This window comes from Gallus gallus, chromosome 12, assembly GCF_016699485.2.
Source record: "Gallus gallus isolate bGalGal1 chromosome 12, bGalGal1.mat.broiler.GRCg7b, whole genome shotgun sequence".
NCBI classification, from domain to species: domain Eukaryota; kingdom Metazoa; phylum Chordata; class Aves; order Galliformes; family Phasianidae; genus Gallus; species Gallus gallus.
This window is the reverse complement of record NC_052543.1, coordinates 12,455,075-12,478,807: the sequence shown is the minus strand read 5'-3', so window position 1 is coordinate 12,478,807 and position 23,733 is coordinate 12,455,075. Positions and strand designations below refer to the sequence as shown.

General features: G+C 39.5%; 1 protein-coding gene across 13 annotated transcripts in view; it reads left to right on the top strand.

Moving 5' to 3' along the window:
* The window catches only part of FHIT (fragile histidine triad), a 512,804-nt gene that overhangs the window by 375,531 nt on the left and 113,540 nt on the right, over positions 1–23,733 (top strand). For all 13 annotated transcript variants that reach the window (XR_006931286.1, NM_001277802.3, NM_001277804.3 and 10 more), the window contains 2 exons: positions 6,633–6,778; positions 7,458–7,487. Coding sequence is in view for 12 of the 13 variants with exons in the window: in NM_001277802.3 (NP_001264731.2) it covers positions 6,633–6,778; positions 7,458–7,487 (176 nt within the window). In the remaining variant the exon portion in view is untranslated. The remainder of the gene's footprint in view (positions 1–6,632; positions 6,779–7,457; positions 7,488–23,733) is intronic.

Genomic DNA, 23,733 nt, shown 5'->3' with positions numbered 1-23,733 from the left:
CTTCGCTTCCTTCATCACTCTTCCTATGCGCAGTGTCTGTGGAGCCATTATTGTTTTCTTTGCAGAGAGGAATTGCTCCTGTAGCTTTCAAAATGTGCAAAAATTGTTCAAGGGCAGGGCAGAGTAAGACAAATGACTGGTGGTTGTGTTCCAGCTATATTAATTTTATTAGTCATGCATTCTCCTGGTATTTTTATTTTTTCTTCCTGAGCTGTGGGACTGATTTCTGTTAGCAATTAGAGTTTTTGAACAAAGAAAACTTGTGCAAAGATGCGGTGATGAATTCAATACCCCTGCCTACAGTCCCCTGTTGAATTGGGGACAATGTTGCGGTGAGTTTTAATACCCAAAGCTTCGTCTGAATGATTCTCTGTGCTTGGGGCACTTGATGCAAATTCATGTAAAAGAGAGTAAGAAAAGAATAATCCCTCTCCCAGCTCCCCACAGCCCATTATTTCAACATTCCCATCAGCTAGCGTAGGGATGTGCAGAAGGGTTATTTTACACAGATGCATGAGATGGTTATAAATAATCATTTGTTGCAGTCTTCTCCAGCTGGTTCTTCTCGCCCCTGAGCTCCTAGCAGCCACGTCCAGGTCCCAACTCCCCATCCTGCTGAGGTCTGGGCTGGCTGCTGAGCAGCCCCGTGCTCAAAGGGCACAATTCCTGCACCTCTCTCAAATGCCTTCTCCTCTTAGAAGGATATGGTATCCATGGTGTTGAAGTCTGTATTGCAAACTGATTAGTCAAAGCCAAAATATTAATGACAAAATCATTTTTCATGAGTTTTCCAAACGTAAATAATTAATGAGAAATTGTAAGAGTTTTAAGAAGATTTGAAACGTTCTAAGTTTTCGAAACATTTGAGTTAACTTGAATATTTTTCCTGCTTTTCACCTTTAAAATATGTGGGAGTTTTTGATATTTTTCAGTCTTGTGCTGGTATTAGAGAGAAAACTTTTTATTTTTTAAAATCTTTTTAAGGTTTCCAGTACAACAATAGCATCTCTATCTCAGTGCCATCTATGGATTCCCGGCCACATTGAAAATCATTTTCCTAACTTAAAATCTTTCTCAGCAAATGGTTTAGAAAGCTAACAGCCTTGGCCAAACCCCATATATCCATAAAGAAGCAGCTACCCTTTCAGTTTTAGGCATCCTACCTCTTTCTCTATGCATTTTGTTCTTCTAAAGCCATGCATGCTAGGAAAACTTGACAGCTTTTAGTGTTTTTAACTGTCTCCTCAAAATAAAAAAAGAAAGAAGAAAAAAACCGACTTTACTCCTATTATTAAGATGTCTGTACCTGCAGATCATTTTTTCTTCCTTTATGAAGCTTTGAATTGTTCTGCTTGAAAATTGAAATCAGAAAACAGAAGTCTAAATTGGAAGTATGTTTTCTATATAGCGAAACAGAGACAAGCAGGAAAAACCTGTGTTTAGTTCTAAAGCTTCTTACATAAAAGAAGTTTTAGTCTCTTATGTTTTCCTTTTTGGTTTTTTGTTGTTTTTGTAAAACTTTTTGATTGTTTTTCTTACTTTTTTTTTTTTGACCCCTAAGGTCACAGACCACCTTCCCAAAGTTTTATAACTACAGAATGTATATAACTGCGTAGTTGTGTGTGAAAATTTATCATAGGGTCCTTATGGGGCTGATCAGAATCCCACTAAAGGGTATATGGAGTCTGGATTAGACTTCAGATACAGAATTGCAGTAATTTGGACTTCAGAGTTGTAATTCAGATGGAGCCAATGGAAGTGACTACTGTGCCTTTGAGTTTTGGTCTCCAATCTGTCTACTACGAAAAGGAAAAGTGCCTTTAAAATGGTTAGCATGCAGATATTGGCCATGTGTTTTGCATTTCTTCTAGAATCTGAAGCCTTCTCTGTGTGATCAACTTAGTTGTTATGTGGTTAGCGAGTGATTGCTTTTCATTAGAGACCCATTGTCTCCTATGTAAATGTATCCTTAAATGCATAGAAGTGTATGGGGAAATTGTGCTTGGCAAAATTGAGCATAGCTTTGGCTGTTTCCAGCCAGGTACCCATTGCAGTAAATCCTTGTGAATGCCAGTCTCCAAGGGCTCCAGTTACTGTGGTCTAAGAAGTCAATGAAATAGTGTAAGAGATTTACAGAAATATGTGCAGCCTTGCCATTGAGTGCTGAGAGCTGACATGTTTCAGCATCCTGGCTCTGCTGGTGCGTAGAGACTTGTTGAACTGTGCTTTCTTGGCCTTGAGTCTGAGCTTTTCCAAACAGGTTACCATCTTAATTATATACGCAGTGGGAGAAAGGCAAAGGCTGTTAATTTGAATTATGGAGGAGGTTTACAGGCTTTAGTGCATTAAACAGTCTCCTTAAGGTTATGTGGGGAGTGGGCTGCTGTGCCCAATACATAAGGACAAGCTGTTTTGTTGAGGTTGTAGGTCATCCTTGGGTTTCAGCTCAATTTGAGGTTAGTGGTTTGAGGGTAGTGGGTCTGACCCACTGCCGTTTTACTGCTACTTCATGATTCCACACTTGCACTAATACAGCTGGAGCTTTAGCCCTGTCTACTGCCAGTTTTTGGAAAATACTGACATTCCTAATTGTTTAATAAATCATTAATGAAGCTTTTAGTGTGCGAGAGGGTGTGCATATTGATTTGTGTATGCATATTTAGGTACTGGGACAAGAAAGTAAGGCTGCTGAGAGAGATCCAGAGAGGGGAACATACACAGATTATAATGAGGTGTAAAGGTTTTCCATTCCTTAGGATGGAGAAGTTGATATATTAAACTGCACACACTCTAATGATGTGGACTGACTCAGAGAATTTGAAGGAAATAACAGCTGTGCACATCAAAGATTAGAAATAGAAACTTCATCAGTCAGTAGCAGTGCAGAGTGAATGGAGAAATCATGAAATTATTAATTATGGTTTTTAGAGAAAGGAAACATAAAATCCCAACTCTCCAAAGGCAGAATGCTGCCTTCAGTGTGGCAGCACGTCTGCCAGGAATCAGCCCCTCATCCTGCTGGGCTGCTCTGTAGAGATGGAGGCTGTTGCCCAACCGTAGGCACCTGCTGCCATTTTCGATGCCCTAAGCCGACACAGCCATCCCCCTGGCTGGCAGATGCGACGCAGGGCATAGGGAAGGCTCCTGTCCTTCTGCAGCAGCAGCTGGATGCCTCGAGGCATCTTGGTTGGCAGCAGCTGCTGCTGTTGGAGAAGTGATCGCACGTACACAGAGGTACGGACTCGCTCTCACTCGCATCATTAATACACAGTCACCTGAAGCATCTCGGTAGTTCACAGCAGTGTTTGCAGAGGGTAATTGCAGAAAGCAACGAACAGTTTATCTGATTTGAAATTTAGGAGGTTTTTTGAGATGAATAGAATGCTTATTTAGATTAAAATCTGACCAGGATACAATGTTATAAACGCTCCCTGTGCTGGGAACTGTAGTTACAATCTGTGACTCAAAGTTGCAGTGAGTGGTTGTTTTCCTAATGACCTCAAATCCATGAATTCATTCTAACATTTGCCTTTTTATATATTCATAGTTAAATATAACTTGAATGTTGTCCTAATTACATTCTCATGTTAATTTAGCTCTGATTCAGAATTTCTATCATTATTCTTTGTAGAATTATTTTGAAATGATGGAAAGTTCAGTAACGATGCTCCAGTGTGTGATTGTGCCTTTGAATTATTTATCACATTCAAAGACAGAAATATGGTTAAATCTAGTTTGAGTTGTAAATGAGCCTTGGTAATGTAAGGAGGAAGTGAAACTCCTCTTTGTAGAGGGACGTGGTTTATGGCAGCATCATTTGATAATGCGGGAGCATCATGCGGCCCCACGTCAGCAGAGAGCCTCATAAGGAAACATCCATTGCACCAACTGGCAAACACTATCTGAGCAGATAAGGCAGATAAAGAGTGGAGAAGGAGGGAGAGATACAGAGACAACTTGCACAAATGACAGAACAGATTAGTGATGGAATTAAGAAGAGAAAACAGATGTCTTGCCTTGGTCAGCAGCGCAATTCACACGGCTTGTGCTCTCTTTACTGCATGCACTGGGAGTGAGCTCTCACAAGGGTGTTTAGCCCTTGGTTTTTGCAATGCATCACAGTGACAAGTAGTCCAGTGTTAATATATGGCTGTAGAAACTATGATTAATGCAAAAAATTCATACCTGTGGCTGTGGCCCTGAGCCAGGTAGAGAACAAACAATTGCTGGTGAGGCGTGAGCAGGTCTGAGAGGGAGTGAGGAATTCTGGAGGAGGAAAGGAAATTGTCTTAATGTAAGCAGCAGTTTTGCTAGAGGTAAGTGAGGGGAAATTCTTCATTTATAAATGGTTCGTTGACCCATGATAATAAAGCAGTGCTGCAGAAGAAGGATAATTATCTACTTAAGTATCAGATGCCCTAAGGGTAAAAGCTTCCCTTCTCTCCTTTTGAAAAATGAACTCAGATTAAACGAATGTCCTTTTTCCTGTTTTACTGTTGACATGGATTTCCTTTTTATGAGTAGAATTAATTAGTTTTTCTATTCCTTTATTCCTGGTATGGAAATCAGGTCTGCCAAGCAAGTTTCCAGCTCTTCCCTTGGGCCCTCAGTTCAGCCAATAGCATCCTTTGTGAAGATGCTTTGTACAGTGTGCTGGGAAGGCACAAATAAATTACAGAAGCTGTATTATGCCCAGTAGCTCGCCAGGAGAAACAGCCTCCTAGAACTAAAAATCCACAAAATGAGACTTCTTTCCCCAGTTTGGTTCATTTCTGAGTACCTGTTTGCTAAATTTGTATTTCTCCTTCTTTAAAATATTTTAATACCATGAGTTATAAAACGAAGAAATGAGTAGTGGTGGCATAGCTGCTGTTGTACCGAGTGAGGAAGGGCCAAGTTCTCAAAGCAGATTAATGCCCGCAGCTGAGGCCAGGCTTCTCCTGTGGAGAGCAGAGGGAGCTGCTAGCTGTGGGGCTTGCTGGAAAAATCTGCTCCCAGTTAAGCAAATATCCATTACAAGATTGTCTGTCCTCATCTGGACTCTAAAAAATTATCGAAACCCGCCCCTACTTCTTTACTTCCAGAAAATGTCTGTTTTCCCCCTCCAGTCCGAATTTTAATTGAGATTCCAGTGAGAAGCTTGATGAATGCAAACATACCTCTCCGTTTGTGGAAATAAAACATCGTTTGCGTGTGTTAGTCATTCTTTGCTTCAGATGTCTCCGGAGGTTCTTGAGGCGTCTTAAGTCATGTCAATGTAACCTCTGTGTGAACCTGTTACAACTACAGAGCATCTCCTAGTTACCTTTCTTGGAACATAGAGAATGTTCCTGAATACCTGCAGGCTTTAAGATGCAGTAAAAATAAATATTACCGTAATACTATGGCATGGAGCTTGATTTTCTTCAAATAGTCCTTTGAGCACTCGTTTTAATACTGAAAAAACAAGTTGTTAATTTTCCTTGCCTTTGGTCATGAGAGTTCAACTGGCATTAAAGGTGATTGTAAGAACATAATACAAACACAAACTAAAGCAGGAAAAAAAAATCTTGTCTGCAGGGAACAGAAATTAGAAATGAGTCCCAAGTGCTTTCTTGTCTGATTTACACAACTGAAGCTCTGCGAAGAATTCTGGACACATTAATAACGTTACGAAACTGACTTTCAAGTGAGGAACCATAGCAATTATTAATTTCTGTGAACGCAGCAGGGCAGGTGGCTGTGAATAGCATCTGTGCGCTTTCCATTGTTTACTTTATAGCTTCATTTCACTGAGTCATGGAGCACTGTTACCAAGGTAGGATGAAATCGAAGTATTTGCAGTGGTGTGAATATAGTGCTTAACGGGGAAAAGTCTGAAATATCTTACCGTGTTTCTAACATCATATAGTATTTTTGACGGGTGAGCATTTGTAGAATCATAGAATCATTACAGTTGGAAAAGACCGTGAAGGCCCTTAAGCCCAACCCACCCCCACCGTGCCCACTTACCACATCCCTCAGAGCCACATCTCCACGGTTCTTGAGCACCTATGGGGATGTCCACCACCCCCTGGGCAGTATGTGCCACTGCCTCCCCACTCTTCCTGAGAACAAATTTTTCCTAAAGATTCCTTGCTATTATCAGCATAGTGCCGGTTCTTTACATTTAGATACGTAAAATCTGGAGGTGTTCGATCAAGATTTTTAAGTATGCATATTATGTGTGTGGAAGAGCACTGTAAAACTGCTGTCTCAGGTCACAAACCCAAACCCACCTTAAAAAATCCTTTGGCTTTCACCCATTTTTAAACACATTTTCTCTCACATACAAAGATGCTGCATTCCAGCAGTTCTGTGCGTAGCTCAAAATTGTAAGTTTGAGCTTGTGAAAATTTTGCTTTCCTTTAGGTGTGTTCATAGTGGCATGTGAACCTTGTTTTAGCCATCTGAGGGGCTTGAGGAAACTTCTGAACCAAGCATTGTATAATTGAATGTATTTAGGCTCACGTTTTAATTGCTGTAACCCTCAGAGCAGGAGGGGTTTGTGTAATTCAGAGGTGAGCAGAAACACGATACGAACTGGGGGGTGAGACACTTGTCCTGTTGGGCCACTCAGATCTGTGTTTGTGCCTTGACAATCCCACCTTCAGATGTTCTCGTTTGCCCTGTGCGGCCGGTGGAGCGTTTCCGTGACCTGTGTCCCGAGGAGGTGGCTGATTTGTTTCGTACGGCGCAAAGGGTCGGCAACGCAGTGGAGAAACACTTCTGTGCCACCTCACTCACCATCGCAATTCAGGTTTGTAAACCGGTCAACTAAAAAGAGGGCTAATGGTTTGTTTTAGCCAACTTCCAACCGTCTTCCCTAGGCCCGTGGCAAAAGGGCGTTCAAACTTTAGGGGGCAGCGGGCAGAGGGGAAGCAGTGTTAGAGGACTGACCTTCTAGAGAAGGCAACCCACTGCTTGGGATGGAAGAAGGGAATTCCTGCTCTCCTGCCTCCTGTGTTCACGTGCAGGAAGATAGAAGTGGCCATGGAAATTCATCATCAATTCAGATCTTTTAGATTTGTGCTGGGTTTGTATTCCAAAAAAGAGCTCTATTTAAAACATACCAGGGACTAAGTCCGTTTTATTAGAATAAGGCTTTAAAAAAGCATGCTTTGATTAAATTCTCACACATCGGATTTTATATTCACAAGGATCAGAAACCTATTGCTAGCTATTCAAAAAGTATAATCTGAACACATGAAAATTAACAGCTGTGGTTTTTGTGGTCTGAGATGGAGCTTCTCAGTTTGCTGTGGCCTGATGTGGAAAGACACTAGTCTGAAAACTTTGGGTTGAAGGGTCCCCTGGAGAATATGCTAAATTACCATACAGTGAAATTGGATGTAAATGATTAATGAGTGATATTTCTGAATCCCTGTGTGTGATCCTTGTTAGTTCCTCTAACCGGAGACTTCTCCCTTTGCTTACAGGATGGCCCTGAAGCTGGACAAACGGTGAAGGTGAGTGCTTATTATTCAGAATACAAATTAAGAGACAATTACAAGAACTAATAAAAAATCAAAGCTAGTCATCTGCAGACCATTGCTGTACCATTATGTTATCCTTGAGATCAAAAGATCCCAAGTGTGCAATAACTGAATCCTTTTTATCGAAATTGCACAGGAAGATGTTTACAGGGTTTTTTTTTTCCTAGACTAAAGTTTTCAGTGATGAAAATATCTTTTCCAAACTGCTGGGTGTATTTATGCAAGGAAAGCCGTAGAAAGAGACATCTTTTTAAGTTTTTTGTTTGTTTTATGGAGGAAAATATTGCCCATCCATTCATAATCTTTGTTTGTCTTTTTATTGCCTAATGAGTTGTAGCTAATTGTAGGAACAGTTAAGCTAAACCACATTATGAAAATATACCTTTTGTCTGTGCTCTCTCTCTAAATATTCACAGCACATTCTTGTTACAGAAGTTTAAATGTAATGAAGCCAGTGAAGCTTAAAAACAGATTTTAAGTGTACTTTTGGAAAAAAAAAAAAAAAAAAAAAGGCAGGGGATGGAGGGGAAAAGGATTTATGATGTACTCTCTACTTGACTAATAACATAGATAACATCCAAGATGGCTCTCCAGCCATGTTTCACTGCCTCGTAATGCAAATGCATGTGTAGTTAGATTGTATGCCTAAACATTAGATAAAGGCTATTTTTTACATTTGGAATCAAAGGAAAGTCAAATATGGCTATGGTTTAGTACTTTGTAAAATCAGATTAGGTGGCTCAAAGAAGCTGTTTGGGTTTATTAAGATAACTCTAACAACCAAATAGAATATAGAAACATTTTTACTTCTTTCCAATTTGCTGTGTTGACCTTATTTTTCCTGTGCCTTTTTGTTGTCTGCTTTGAATATTTAGCAGGGAGGTGATAGGGAGAGAAAAGAAGAAATTAGAAAATCCCCAAGCTTTGGAAAGCTGAGCAGTGATAAAGGAGTGTAATACAATTTACTGCAGTACTGCAATAAAATAGATTCTTCAGGTCGTGGCCTAGAGTGTATTGGGTGGGTTTCACTGGGAATGCTTTTTGATGGGTGAAAGTGTCATGGTTTAAATACTTCCCTGAATAAGTTTCATTATTAAACACCAACATGTCTTAGCAAATGGATCACAGGATTTCTTTTACTGTCTTGGACAAGTGTTTTTTCCTGCATAAAAAAGAGTTTATGGGGATGAGTATATTAAAATGTGAGAAAATTTGCTGAATGAACAAAACCAGATGCAAAAATCCCCATTTTGTGTGACTGTGAACAATAACAGATGTTTCTGTAAGTCTTAAAAGGGGAAGAAATTCTGTATAATTCTGTATTCATGCTGGAGACAAAGAGCATTAATCTATCCAGTACCCTGCAAATGGTACCCACCCATAGCACTTCCATCTCACACTTTTAATGAGCAGTGAGATGAAAATGACCCACTCTTACAGCTGCGTATCCCAGACTCCATAATAAAGTCTGTGTGTTCCTAAACCGGAGGTTAACAGTTTGCTTTTCTCTACTTTTCTGCATCATTGGGCAACACTGTAATTTATCATCATCCCTTTAGGATGTTTATCATCTGAAACTGCCAACAGCTATTTTCTTCAGAGAACTTAGAGCTTTCAAAACTGGAATTGGGAAGAAATTACTATGATCAAGATCTTCTTTAAAGTGAACAATAGGGAGGGTACATAAATAGCTGGCTCTGCTTAAATTCCTTTGAATCAAGAAGTTTGAAAAAACACCTGTATGATCTACGAGTAATTTATGAACTTTGAATACAGTGTGTCATGTGTTTATGAATGTGTTTTTTTTCTTCACTGTAATCCAGTTTTCCTCTGAGGGAACTTGTAATTAAAATTTCTGGAACAGACTTAATATTAGAAAAACATTCTAATAGTAAGAATAGCAAAGCATCAGAATAAGTATCCAAGGGAGTTTGTGGAGCTCTGTTTCAATAGGGTAGGCAAGCATGTGTCAGGAGCTAATTAGGTGTAGCTGATCTAGCTTTGAATAGAGGCACATACCAGATGGCTTCAAGAGTATTTTCTATTTGTGTTTTGTATAATTCCATATACCTGTATAAATGTGGGCTGCTGCACGTGTTCCATAGGAACTGAACTACAGGAAACAAAAAGAGTACTGGCTGTTGAACTGATAGTTGCAAAACTCCACTACAAAATGGGAAGAGCTATCAGATCAGCAGAAAACAAAAGCTGACTGAGAAATTTTATCTGAAAAAGGTTAAGAATTTTTTTTTCATCAAGGAGGTATGGCTGGACCTCAGTTTGAGTACATCTCAGGTCTGTCTTCGCTGTGGAGATGCCTGAAATTATATGTCTATGCACCAGGTTTAAAGGAGATTACTTTTCAGTGTGATTTCTGGATAGAATCAATAGTATGATATTTGCCAGTGTTAGGTCTTCATTGTGGTGGTGTGAAACCTGCTGGTGTGTGCAGCTTTCAGACGGACGTACTGCGATGTCGGATACTTCAGTGGCGCCTGTACTGAAACCTTACTAGTTATCTAAATGGAACCCAATCATCTTCTAACAGGTAGCTCTGCAATTGTTGTGCTCCTTTCTCTGTAGATACCTTCTGTCTTTGAATCTAAGACATCAGAGCCCGCAGAATGGTATTTCAGGAAAGCTCATGGTCCTTCCACATTCTCCCGTTAATGAGATCTGTGTTCAGCTTTGGAATAAACGCTATAGCTGATCCTCACCATTACTTCGGGATTGTAGATGGCTCTTTTCTCAGGCTTTTGCAATTGGAAAGAATACATTTGCTAAGGAATCACATTGCAGGTCTCAGACCATAAAGAAATATGAAGTATTGTTTCATAATCTTTTCCACAGCTGCCCACGGATTGTACACTGTCTAACCCCATCACCTATTTATGGCAGGCACAAATGTGTCTTTGAAGGTGCTCACAGGCTTGCACGCTTGGTGCTTTATAAAGCACAAGATGTTCTTGTACCAACTCACAACAGAGGACCTGAGTATCTCTAAGCAATGGGTCAGCAAGCATAACCATCTTCCAGTATTAAATGCTTTCTGAATTCTTACTTCTTCTGACTTGAGAAAAGGAGGAAATTGTGTTGAGGTCCTATCTTAAAGAATATTTATATCTGCAGTTTTGAGCTCTGTTTTTCTTAGTGAATGCAAAACCTACAGTGTTCTACTGCCAGGAGTGGAGGATGAGTTTCACACTGGTTCTGTCTGAGAATGCCTTAAATATCCAGGCAATTTCATGGATCAGGGAAATCAGCTCTGCATCTTAACGCAGAGCTCTTATTGCTATGTCAAGTGAGTGACGTTTCAAGATTTTCCCCGGTGTATTTTATAGCCTTCTTTCCAACATCAAGTCAGCAAATGCTCTGGCTGCCTTGGTGGATGTATAGCGTAGCGCAGAATAAACTCTCAGGTTTACCTTTTATGTGAGATTCAATCACAAGAAATTCCGTGCGCTCTGTGCTCTGTAAAGGCTAAACAAATCAAGCTGGCAGGAGCATGATGCAACTAATTTATCTGTAGAGACAAGATAATATTGCACAGCAAGTATCCATTGTGCTAACACATATGAACACATACTCTATTTTGCAGCTGTGTCGAAGTCTCTGTCAGCTCAGCACCTCCACTATTATCCATGGCCTGTTTGCCAATTATAGGTTCACCTAAAGAAATGAGAAATTGAGGCTGATGGTGGCAGTGTAGGAGTACGTGCGGAAATGTTGTGTATCACACATTCCACTAATTATTTTACACTGAGAAGATTGCCTAACCATTAGTTTTTGATGTGCATGTTTTTCTTTCCCAGATGTTTTTTAATGCTGTGTTAAATCAATCCACCTGGCTTTCATTCTTTAGAAATCTTCACCAGAACTGTGGAGCGTAGGGCTTATTTAAGCCCACAGGAGCTCTTCTGTACTATTTGTCTGCTTGTCCCTGGACGTGGAGTACTGGACTTCAGGTCTGAGTCGTTAAATGTAATCAGATCACATTGCAGCCTGATTGCATCAGAAGGATTAAATTCACCAACTGCGGTACTCCTGATGCCTCAGCCTGCTTTCCCTGCAGGCTGGCAGATGTGAGTCTCTGTTCCATGGAGTATCAGAGGCTACCTTTTTCTCCCTTACAACAACAGGAAAAAAAATATATACTGGCATTTGAGAAATGCAAAAATGTCTTACCTCCAAATGAATGTAAAATTTCAAGTAGAAAAGACATGGGAAGAAGCAAGTTTTAGAAAAACAGTTTGCTCTGAAACATTAGCAAGTGGTCTTGTTTGCTTTACTCTTAAGAACCTTGATTTTTCTGAAAGCTTATGGGATACCCAGAAATGATCTGATGCAGTACAGCAGTCTCTTGAAAGTGCTTTGAGAACCGCCTTAATATTTGGTTGGAGCATGTGCACTATTGCAGCAAATTCAGTAGTTCTAAGGCTGGTCTGTCTGTTTTCAGATCAGTGTTTTCCTTCTATTATGGTACTATATTTAGGTTGCAGTGGGGTTTGTAGGATGTTAACGCTGAACGTTTGCAAAGCTGGTACTGTAGTGGCCCTTACAGCAGCTGGAAAGCAGCTGAGGCATTGAGATTGTTTGACTCGTGCCAACCACCACGTAAAGCCCTTTGTTAGCTTTTGTTTCCTACTCACTCTAAATAATAGTCCTTTTTTTTTCTGTCTTTCCATTTTTTTCTATCAGGTCCTCACTTGTGTTCATTACATACATCATATTGCTTTTTGTTTTCTGTGTTCACAGCCCCAAAAGGCACTGGTTCCAGATGTATCTTTAGACCTGCCCTTAATACACACGTAGATTGCTCTGAAAGTAATGCCTCCTATTTATTTCTGTGGAAACTACAACAGGTACAAAGAGCACAGTAACACCCATCTGCAGTTGCTGAGGTTTTTTGAAGGCTGAAAGAAGTGAAAGAAAACTGGGAATGTGGAAACAGTCCCAGTGATTGATGGACATGACACCATCCTGACTGAGAATATCAAGGGCTCCAAGGCACTGATAAATGGAAATGAAGACCTGGGTAATGAAGTCTGAGCTAGAAATATGAGGTGGTGAGGTTCCCTGAAGGGATGGGGACAGAAGTTGTGGAAAAAATCCCTTTAGCGGTGAATTAATGCTAAATTCACCACTCAGAATCTGAATGATTTTGAATTTCCAGTAGTGAGTGTCACGACATGACTTGAAAAGTGGTACCATTCTCTGTCTGTAGACAAACAGAATATCTGAATGGGTTATTTTCTGAAGTAAACAAATAATTAAAAAAACCTAATTGCATAGGATTTTAAAAGTAAGACTGTAAATGAGGAAAGAGAATTCTCAAAAGGTCTAAATTGTAGAATGGTAGCAAAGTAAGATTTTACTATTCTCTGGTAGCAATTCTTTCCTCCTTTCTTGCCATATGGATTTCTTAGATGAATATACTCTTTAGGTAGCTTAATTCCAAAAATACCCCCAGAGCTAGTTAGAGTTATTGACACTGTCTAAATTAAACCATAATAAGGAAGTAAGTGGGCTCGAATGTTTGTTTAATTTGCCTTAATGTACTCTTAGATATTAAAAGTCATGCAGCTCAGTTGGCCACAGTCAGCATCTTGCTCATCCCTTGCTGGGCACGACCACCTTCCGCTGCAGACCTGCAGAGTGCTGCCTGCTGGCTTCTTTGTTTCCCCAAAGGACAATGAGTGAGAACAAAGCTGCAGGGAACGTGTGCCCTGTTTGTGTTGGGACACTGCCTTGTGCTGCCCGCAGCAACCTGGTGGGTTCCTGCAGGGGGAGGTTAAATCCTGCTAGGGCTCCCTGTGCTCTGCCCTTCCACCTGCATCTCCGGGAGAGCCTGTGACTGCTTTAATGCAGGTGCTTTAAATATACATTCTTGTTTTTGTTGGTTTTTTTTTTTCCTGGAGTGTGTTCATATATATACAATTTCTGTGTCAGAAGAATTTTGAACAAATTATTCAGAAGGGTTTATTTGAGAGTTTGAAAGCTCTTCAATCTTTTTTTTTTTTCCCCCATAAACAGAGTTACAATTCAAAATGAGAAAGTATTTCTGGCTGAAGGGTGGGGAAGTTTTCCTCTGCAAGTGTTTTAAGAGGGTATTTTGAAAACATCAAAGTATTTTCTTCATGGGAAGAAAATCTCTTTTGCAAGTGCTTTCTGATTTACTGAATTGGCATTTTCTGCCAAAAAAAAAAAAAAAGAAAAGAAAAGAAAAGAAAAACAAACACAAGATGGAGAGGAACGTTGAGAAATTCATGAATTGTGATAGATGCTGCTTTTCATTTGCCCCCACAGTGACTGAGATTAGGATCAAAAATCCTATGTTTTAATTAGGAAGTGTCTTTCACTTCTTTGTTCTCATGTTACAGCAATATGTTTTGCATTTAAATCATTCTCTGTCCCAGAGTATGTACAATCAATCAACTGCCACTCTTGAGTACGGGTCCTACAAATACCCTATTGTGCTGCAAATGCAAAACCTCTTGAAATCCCAGACAATGCAAGAGGTCTAAAATCATTAATAGCATAGTGAAGGATGTCTGATTAATTTTTGTGTGGTTAGTGTATGAATTTCTTTCCAGCCTCCATTTTATCTGTAGCACTTCTCTGTATTAAGCTGGTATCTTATAAACCTCTTCATTTAACAAGGGGAGGAAGCTTGCTGCTATCTTGTTTTCTTTTCACATTTTTTGGTTACAAAACGTTGCTTTCTGCAAGAATGTAGCTCTCCAACAAATGTGCAGCATTTTACCTGTTAAAGCATTCCTATTTGATTCAGACATACAACTTGATGCTGTTCCATGTTTTGTATTAGGCGAAAATTGTTTATTGAGAAAGTGTTGCAAGGTTTATTTCAGTTTATTAGGTTTCTGAATAACTCTTTCTAAAAATTAATATAACGATTTATAATAGTATTGTGTCCCAATGCTCTGACCTTGTGATTTTGCACATAGAATCATAGACTAACTTGGGTTGGAAGGGATCTCAAAGCCCACTGAGCTCCAACCCTGTGCCGTGGGCTGGCTACCCTCACTAGCTCAGGCTGTCCAGGGTCCCATCCGTGACCTTGAGACCTCCAGGGATGGGCACCCACAGCTTCTCCAGGCTCCAACTTCCTTTGTGATTGCATTCTAGCCTAACAGGGACTGCCATTACATTTTCCTAAAATCCACTGTAAAAATATTCGTGTGCTGACCACAGATCCAGAAGGCATGCTAGGAGGTCGTGAGTGGAATAGAAAGCTTTTCTTCTTTCTATTGCATGCCTTCTGTAAGCAGGCACTTAGCCACTTTTAACCAGTCTTGTGGTTGAGTTTACTGGGTGTTCTTACCCCAAAGTGTTTTCACTTGACTGATCTGTGTTAAACTTTGGCACCTCAGTTGTGTGGCTGGATGCTGTGACATCTGAGTCTCCCAGGGAAGGGGAGAATTGTTGCTTCTCTCGTGCTAATGACCCAATTTCAGCCAGAAGAGGGCTGAAATTTTTTAGAGCTCAGGCTGCCTTATCAGTGCAAGAATGAAGAAAATATTAAGCTGGATCAGTTTCCCCTTAAAGTCTCCTCCTCTTCCAAAAAAGAACAAGCTGTCTACCTAAAACTTTCTGCAGCCCCCTAGAGAGCCTGCACAGCTTGAATGAGTTTGTTGCTTAACAATTTCAAGTAAACAGTGAGAGCGCATGTAATGTTTTTGCATGTGGTAGCAAGGGAATTGAGATCTTTCCTAGCTCTATTCCTAGAAAGGTTTTATCACATCAAAGAGTAGGTGGTTACACTGTCCTGGAACCTATTGAAAATCTAAGCACATGTGAGATGTAAGCACGTCTGATCCAGGGCATGCATTTTCATCTGTTCTGGCAGCACCATGTTAGCCCACGGAGGACTTTATTTTAGAGAAAGAAAAGCCTCTGCTAGAAATGATTTAGAAATGGAAAATCAGGGTTAAAATAATAGAATATAACTTGCTCAGTAAGCTCCAGACAGGATGACAAGGTGAAGGGTATGTAATATTTTTACTGTTTAAATAAAAATAACGTAAAGTAGTCTGGACACTTCAGCGGTTCTTGTATCATGCTTGCTGCAAGCCAGGCTGGATAAGCCCGGAGCATTCAGCAAAGAGAAACAAAACCCCCTCTCTCAAGCCTCATTCCCCTCATGCCTCCTGAATGCTGCTTCTGTGCACTCTGACAAGACCTCTCATAGACAGGGTCACTGCTTGCTCTGTTAAGCCAAGCTGGACTTTGGAAAAATATGAACTATACCTTTAAAAACCAGTCTCTGGGAGCTTTATCAAATGGCCCGTCCTCATTTGGTTAGAGGTAGAAAAAGCCCAAGCTGGCTGGTGATGGAGACATTGCTGGAATAACATTTTCTGAGGTTAAATAGGAATGGATGTAAGGGTACTTCATGTGGTGCTCAGTATTTGCCTTTTCCTTTCACTTTCTCGTAGTGAAAGCACGCAGCTTATCCTGTGCTGCTCAGGTGATGACTCCACGTGGCTGTTCCTGGTCTAGTTGTGGTTCTCAGAGGTCTGCAATTCCCTGCTGTATTTTTCTAGGTTGTTTACTGTTTTGGTGACAGCTATCAAGCAATGCTCTGCTGTTTGCACCACGGTGCTTTTTTTTTTTTTTTAGGCAACTGAGGTGCACCATGCCCTTTTCCCTTCTGCAGAAAATTGAAGTGAACAAGTAAGGTATGAGGAGAGAAGCTTAGATTGCCTGCTTTAACAGGTACCTTCTTTGAAGACAGACTGCTTTCACCTTATAATAATTAGCCATATGAGTAAAATTGATCCTGAGGCTTTTTCTTTTGCCACTGGCTCCCACCACAAATCCATTTCTGCCCATATCCATATGCTGTACCAGGACTAAGTGGGGTGTGTGCTTCACATCTCCTGGAAACAAATCCTGCCCAGTAGTGCAGAGCCAGGCTGTGCTGCCAGGGACAAGGATATTTTTACTCAGTACTAAAGGCTGAATATTGGAAAGATATCTTGCATTTGCCAAATAGCTCAGGTCTTTTGAAGGAGAAAAATGATTTCTCCGTTGGTAATCTAGCTTATTACCTCTGAAGAATCAAACCATTTTCTTTTCATTTTCATTTATGTGTTTTGTGAATTATCTCCTCCATTGCTGCCTTAGACAACATAAAATGAAGTTCTTTGCCTGACATCATGGATCCAAATTCTTTCTGTGAGAAGCTGGAAGAAAATAAACTAGACCAGATGGAAAGTGCTTGTGTGAATTATTGTCTTGGTCTTGCTGTTAGATCAATCTCTACTTGATTTTGTGAATGTTGAATTTCTTTGTCTGATTTCAAGTCTAGTTTTTAGTATTCAAAAGAGAGGTAATACCCAAATGTAGCGCGCTCTCTCTCTCTCTCTTTTAAATCTGATCTATGAATGAGCTGTATTAGTTTTCCATTGAGAAGGTGCAGAATAGGCATTTAGACTGTGAAGACTCTTGTTCTCCCACTCAGCCTGTCTCCTAACTTATCTGAAGTCTTCTGGAGAGAAATTACCATTAGGGGGCAGACTTTCTGCCCAGATTAAAGAATGGATCAGTTCAGACTGTGTACAGTAGTTGCTTCATGTCTGTAAATTAACTTTGAACTCAGTCCAAACCATTATTTCAATTGGGACATTTGGTGAAGCCAGTCTGGATGAGTTTAGGATAACGCAGGGGGAGTAGACGTGACGATCTCCAGAAGTCCCTTCCAACCTCTGTGGTTCTGTGAGTCTGTATCTTATGTTCAATTCTCCAAGTCCCAGATAAACAGGATAACCTTGGTGTTGAAGGTGAGATTCTCTGATACAAATGATTCAGTTCACTTGTGAAAATACATGGGCTAAATCAGTGGAGCTTTTGCCGTTTCCACACGTTTTTTTACCCTATTTGTGTAAGCAGTTCTTTTTTGTTTCATGTACGTTATAATTTGAATCTAAAGTTAATAGTCATATGTATGCAAAGCAGCATTTTAAGAAAGCAACCTACGAAGCAGATTTTGATGTAGTGTTTTTATTTTTTAAGTATTTTCTACTTCACCTAAAAAAGTTCACTGCTTTAGTAACTGTGAAGTAAAACAAAAGCAAAATAAAATAAAGGAAAATCCCAGAATTTATTAGGTTCTAATAAACTCCCCCTCAGTGCACATACATTTAGAATCGTTCATTAACATTAATGAGAATTATGCATACGTCCTGGGGAGAGTAGGCCCTGTTGTTTTATTTATTTTCCTTGTTTTCAGTATTAAATCTTATCCTGCAGTCAGTTCTATAGGGCATACATGCATTCCTGCTGCGCAGTTATTTGCTCTACTTAATATATACAGTTTGAGCACTTCCTGTTGCATAGCAAAGGTGGAAAGTTCATAAATTAAAAAAATAAATAAATCAGTTTAACAGAATTTGTGGACATACATAAAAGCAAAGGCTGTGCAAATTAATGAATTAATAGATTACTATTGATTACCACCAGAGCCTAATTAAATAATAAATTTTCCCTCACACAATTACCTGTTTCATGCATGTTATTAAATGATTAAATTCTTAACTAGTTTTGATGCTCTCAGACTTGAATGAGGTGCTCAGGAGAGCAAAGTTGTGCTTGGTGCACAGGGGCAGAAGCAGGGCCTAGTTACATGGATTTATGATTTAATTTGCTCTGTGATCTTATTTAGTGTAAATATTGACTTGCTTAAAAAAATGCCCAACACCTTGATTGGATTTTGTTGACAAAAATAAATACAAAATATAGAATAGCTTATTAATTATCTGTACTGGATTGAGAGGAATGACTCCTGTCTATTGCTGCAGCTGAAGTACATTTTCTCCTTCATTTCTGCTCTTCTGGCCGTGTCCCACTGCAGTCAGGCCCCAATCCAGGTGTAGTGTGTGAAAAAGATCCAGACTGTGGAGGAAACCAAACTCATTTCTGTCAGAAATTTAATTTATTCCATAGAAATAGCACAGCTTTGTCATACCTCATTTCTGAGGTAGCCATAGATACTTCATGGAAAGCATTAAGAATAGTAAACGTGGGAAGGTCCTAGGAAGGAAAATAAATAATGCTCTTCAGTTTGACATACTTTCACGTAATTGGGAGTTTTAAGAGCAGACTGTGGGAGAGGGAAATGAGTCTTTCCCTTATTCCCTAATTCCCTTCTGCATAAAAAATGCCATGTGCCAAAACACTGCTGTCCCAGGTGAGAAAATTCCTTGGGTGCCATTCCTCAGTGCAGCGCCGTGCTGTAGCAATACCCGGACAGCAGCTGGGCCTCAGGCACTGCCTTCCTGCTTGGCTCTCTAATTAACAGCAGCTTGCAAAATGAGCGGTGGCATCACATTCATTAGTGGTTGGGGCTGTGTTTTGTTTGTGTTTGCTGGGCTTGCCTGGCAGCTGATTGAAGCTGGGAGACAAATTGCTATCTGTGTTGTAGGAAGCACCAAGTCTACCTACAGAAGCAGTGTCCAAGCAGTGCCCACTTAGGAGAGATGTGGCTTCACTGAAAGTTCTCTCAACTCACATGGGAATTCATCATTTCAAGGGTTTTAAGATGGGCATGCATTAAATTTGCTGGGGTTTTCCTTCCTTGAGAACGGAGTTTACTTTGCTTGTTCCTCGCACAAAATGCGTGCAGGCATTTTTAAAACACCTCTTCCAGTTGTTTCCATTTTCTGATTATTAATATGCTGAATTTCCGTATTAACATTTTGAAGCGTTTGTTGAACATGTGAATACATAAGGAAAAAAATCGTGTGCCTGGTTGGTGCTATAATTAGCAGCAGATTGCAATGAATGACATCCTGTTCCTTAATATTTAGGGCTGTGTTTAGCTTTTGTTGTGTTGATTGGACTTCAGCAAGGCTAGGCTGGCAAGCAAATGTCAGCTCTGTTGAGCAGAACACCTTCTGGTCATTCCAGTAGAACAGGACAAGTGCATGTGTGTGTATATAGAAGTGAAAGGCAGAATATTTGCAGTTATTCTTGAGTGGAACATGCAAACAAATTTCAGTAGGCAGGCAAAGACACGCTGCAAACCCTATTGGGAAATGATAAATTGCTGTTAAATGTTGTAATTATCCCATGACGTTCAAGACTGAAACTTAACTAAATTTTGCTGAAAATACTTAAAAAAAAAAAAAAAAGTGAGAGGTAATGTGATTTAATATATTAGCCACAGAGTAAGTGAAAAAAAAGAGAACCCAGCAGAAAATTAATATTTATCTTTTACCAGTATGTAACAAGCTTTGTTAAAAATGTCTGAAAGCAAAGAAGAGTTTGTTAGACAAATTATAATTTTAATTGCAGACGTAATTGATTATACTCAGCATGCTCATTAGGTTAAGGGAGAATATGAGTCAACTCTCAAGGTCATTACAGTAATAGATATTGTAGGCATGTAATTTGTGATAAGCTGGTTCGCGAACATCTAATTGCTCATTCATGGCAGCGTGTCTGGCACTTTTACTCCCCAAACACCTCTTTGTCCAATTTATTTAACACCCCTTGATATTCCAGGGTCAAATTTACTATGGGAGACATCAAGCAGTGAATTTTCAACCTCCAAATTATTACACCACTTCACCCTTTTTGTGCCTCAAAGACAGAGCCCGCATTACCAAAAATTAGTGGTCTGACAGTAAGCAGGGTGCATCACAAATAGCAATACTCATCCACAGAGACAAGCTGGAATTTCTCATCGAAAACAGCTGTTCTCTGCCCTCCGCAGTGGCAGTCTTATATTGTAATAGGATGCCAAAAGAGATGTTCTTTTTAAAAAATGCTCTATTTAATCAGAACTTTGTCTTCCTATTGTTCCGAGGGAGAACACACAATCACAGTGTTTTGTTAACTCTTTCGTTGTTGTTTCTTTTCAAGACGTTGACAGAGCGTCTTCAATATTAGCTGTCTCTTTGTCTGAAAATCAATTGAAATGTCACATATCAGTTCTTACCAACCAGACAAAACAGAAAGGACTGCTACAGTATCAGCTACAAGTAACAACTGTACTTTTCTCTGATATAACGCCTTACGTTTATAGTTCCCAGAAAAGCAAATGTCTTGTCTAGGGCGTGGGGTGGCACTGGGAGTGGAAGGCAGGCATTATGAGCTGCAGATTGTCTTTTTCTACCTCCTCTCTCTGGTCATTTGGTCTTAGGTTCAAACTGTTCTGATTTATTAATCAGTACTGACGCGTTGTGTAGCATTGCAGAGTGTTGGCTGAGGCGAGAGAACCAAAGTAATTCCCACTAGACTGAAAAGTTTGATGCAGTCTGCAGTGCAGCGGGGTGGAAATGTAACTTTTCATTCAAATATCTTCATCTCTGTTCTAGGAATCAAGGATTCTGAGGTTTGTTTTGGATTTTCTTTTTTGTTTTTGCTTTCTTTTAGAAAAAGAGAGGAAGAAATAGCTAGGATGTCTCTCAGAGGAGCACAGCTTTCCTTTGCAATAATTTGCAACTTTTGGAAGGTATTGCTTTTAGTTGACATGAGATAGTAATTCTTCCATCTATTGCTCAAGGTGGAAAAATGCAATAGGTACTGCTGTAGACATTTAATTACATACCAAATTAATTCCAATTTTATTTAATAGTAATTCTTTTAATATTTTTAGGAGATTCAAAGGTCTGAAGTTTCTCTTTGGAAAATTATTCTGTGTAGAAGTCTCTATTTTTATATATGGGCTCTACTCCAATCCTAGTCCTTGATAGTACAGTTTTGCTGTTAAAAGCATTGTCTCCAATGATATGTGTCTCCTTTCCAGTGTAGAAGTTAATTTGTTGATGCTGATTATCTGATTCATATTACCAAAAAAGTCCTACTGCTTAATAATATATATCAATCTCTATAACCACCTTGTAGAATGACCTGCTGAAAAAAATTGTAATGCAAACACACTGCCATCTGTTGTGTAGTTATTCTTCAGTAATAGTACATAAACTGGAGATATGTCAAAGTAATTTAGTAAGTGAACAAATGTAAAATGAGACTTCGTAAATACAGTGTTTTATACTGAGTTTTATTAATCATTCTCATCTGCAAGATTATAGCAGATATACCAACCTATTCAAAGTCCAGCTTGTTTTGTTTCATCTATTGAATGCTGATATCAGAGCTAGTGATAAGGAACATGATGCCAATTATAATAATTAATTACTTTAAAAATAAAGATTTTTGAATGCTGAAGTTGATACAAAGCCCGCTGAAAAAATTGGAAAGAATCAAGTGACTTACAGGAATGTCAGTAAGTCCTAAGTGTCTTAATTTAATCAGTTCAGAGTATACGTTTGCATTTGTACTGGTGGTCACGCTCTCTGTTCTAAAAAGTGTATGTGGAGTTATCAGTCACTTCAGAAGTGGGGCTAACGGTATCCAAATAAAATGGGTACCTCCTGGGAGCAGGGGCTATATTTTAAGCATAGTATTTCAGCATAGACTATAGAAGAATAAAGAATATACGTAAGCTGGATTCTTTTTCTGTAAATACAGTTCTGAAAATGGTGTTTAGACATCCTAATTATTAATCAAGAGGTTTCAGATGAAGAATTTTCCAGTATCCTATCTTTTTGCTAATTTCCTTTTTTCATTAAGAAAAGATAAATTGTATCCAATTATTGAAAATTATGTAGGTCATTATCATGAATGAAACTTCAATTAAACTCAGTTTTCACAAAAAAATAAGAGGTTATCTTGTCACAGCGTAGGTGTTAGTGAGCCTTGCTTGGCTCGTACTCCTGCCTTCAGGCCAGGATTGTATTGAGGTGAAGTCCTACATCAGACTGAAGTGCTGTATTTGCACTAGGACTGTGCTAAGAGATTTTCAAGTGCCCTAGAATCAGAATTCAGATCCTACTGGTGGCCATTCAAGTGATTGTTCAATGTCTTGTTGCAGTTCTTGTTCAATTGCTTGGTAGGGGACAGCCATGTCATCCTAAGCAGAGATTACCCCTTCCCATGTAGAGCGATCAGAAGCAGCTGGTGGTGCATCATGGTGGTTCAGACCCATGCCTGTCTGTTCCCCAATGCTGGCAGCTCCTCAGAATGCTGGGGGATCCAGAGACAGCCTCTCATCTGACGTTATGTCCAAAAGAACCAATAATTTCACTGCTCAGTGCAGCGTGCAGAAGGGTGGGAAGCTCCTGGCCTTGAAAGAGTAGAGGAAACCCTGCAGCCATTTGTGGCAGTGGGGAAATAATTGCCCTTGAGTAGAAAAACTGAGAGAAAGGGATAGGGATAAGTAAAGACCCCAAAGAGCAAACTAAGCATGATTCTTCTGTACTTGCCAGCTGTTTATGTTGATCCAAAACAATTTAAATAAAATAACAGCAACACCAAAACCTCAATATCACCACAGTGATACTGGCTTGAAAGCAGTTGTGGGTGAACTGGTGCTGATCTACCAACAGGATGAGGAGCTGAAGGTATGGACTGTGGAATCCAGCTCATGTGGTCCCAGATTGTGCCCACCAGCTCAGATCTTGGCTCTCACTGGAGCCATGTTCATGCTCTCCAGCTCCTGGGGCGTTGGCACGTTTGTGTTCTTCACAGATCAGGTGGATTTTATCAAGTGAATTAAGAAGGACTATGGGGACGACATTATTTAACCACTTACATTACTCAGAATGCTGTACCTGAGGAAATGTAAAGAAGCAAGATTTATTCTATTTTCTAGACAAATTTAATAAACTAATCTAGCCCTGTAATGTACGTTAAACTAAATTACAGTTTTCATATTACTTTCACCTTAGATTTCACTCCAATTATTATAGGCTTGGCTGCAATCACTGGCAATTACAGCTTGCCATCCTTTTCTAGCAACATACAACGTGAAGTGTTTTGCACTTTACACTTTTTTCTATTTATTGTTCACATCCAGTTGGATGTACTAATAAGCATTAACATGCAAATAATTATAATCAAGATTTGATATCCGTAGAGAACAAATGCTAATACAGTTAATACATCAAATATGAAAGAGGCTTTTAATTCAAGAAAGAAAAAAAGATTAAAAATATTAGCTTTTTATATGAAAAGCATTTGCAATGATTATAAATTCTTTTGAGCTGGCAGAAATCTGAGCTTTGAGCTTTCAGTATCTCTCATTAATGTTTAGCCTCAAGAACGAGTTTATAATAAAGGGACTTATGCAGACAACAGATAAACAGAAATGATACAGGCAAGAGGGCTGAAGAGCCCTGGGTGTGTTTGTTGT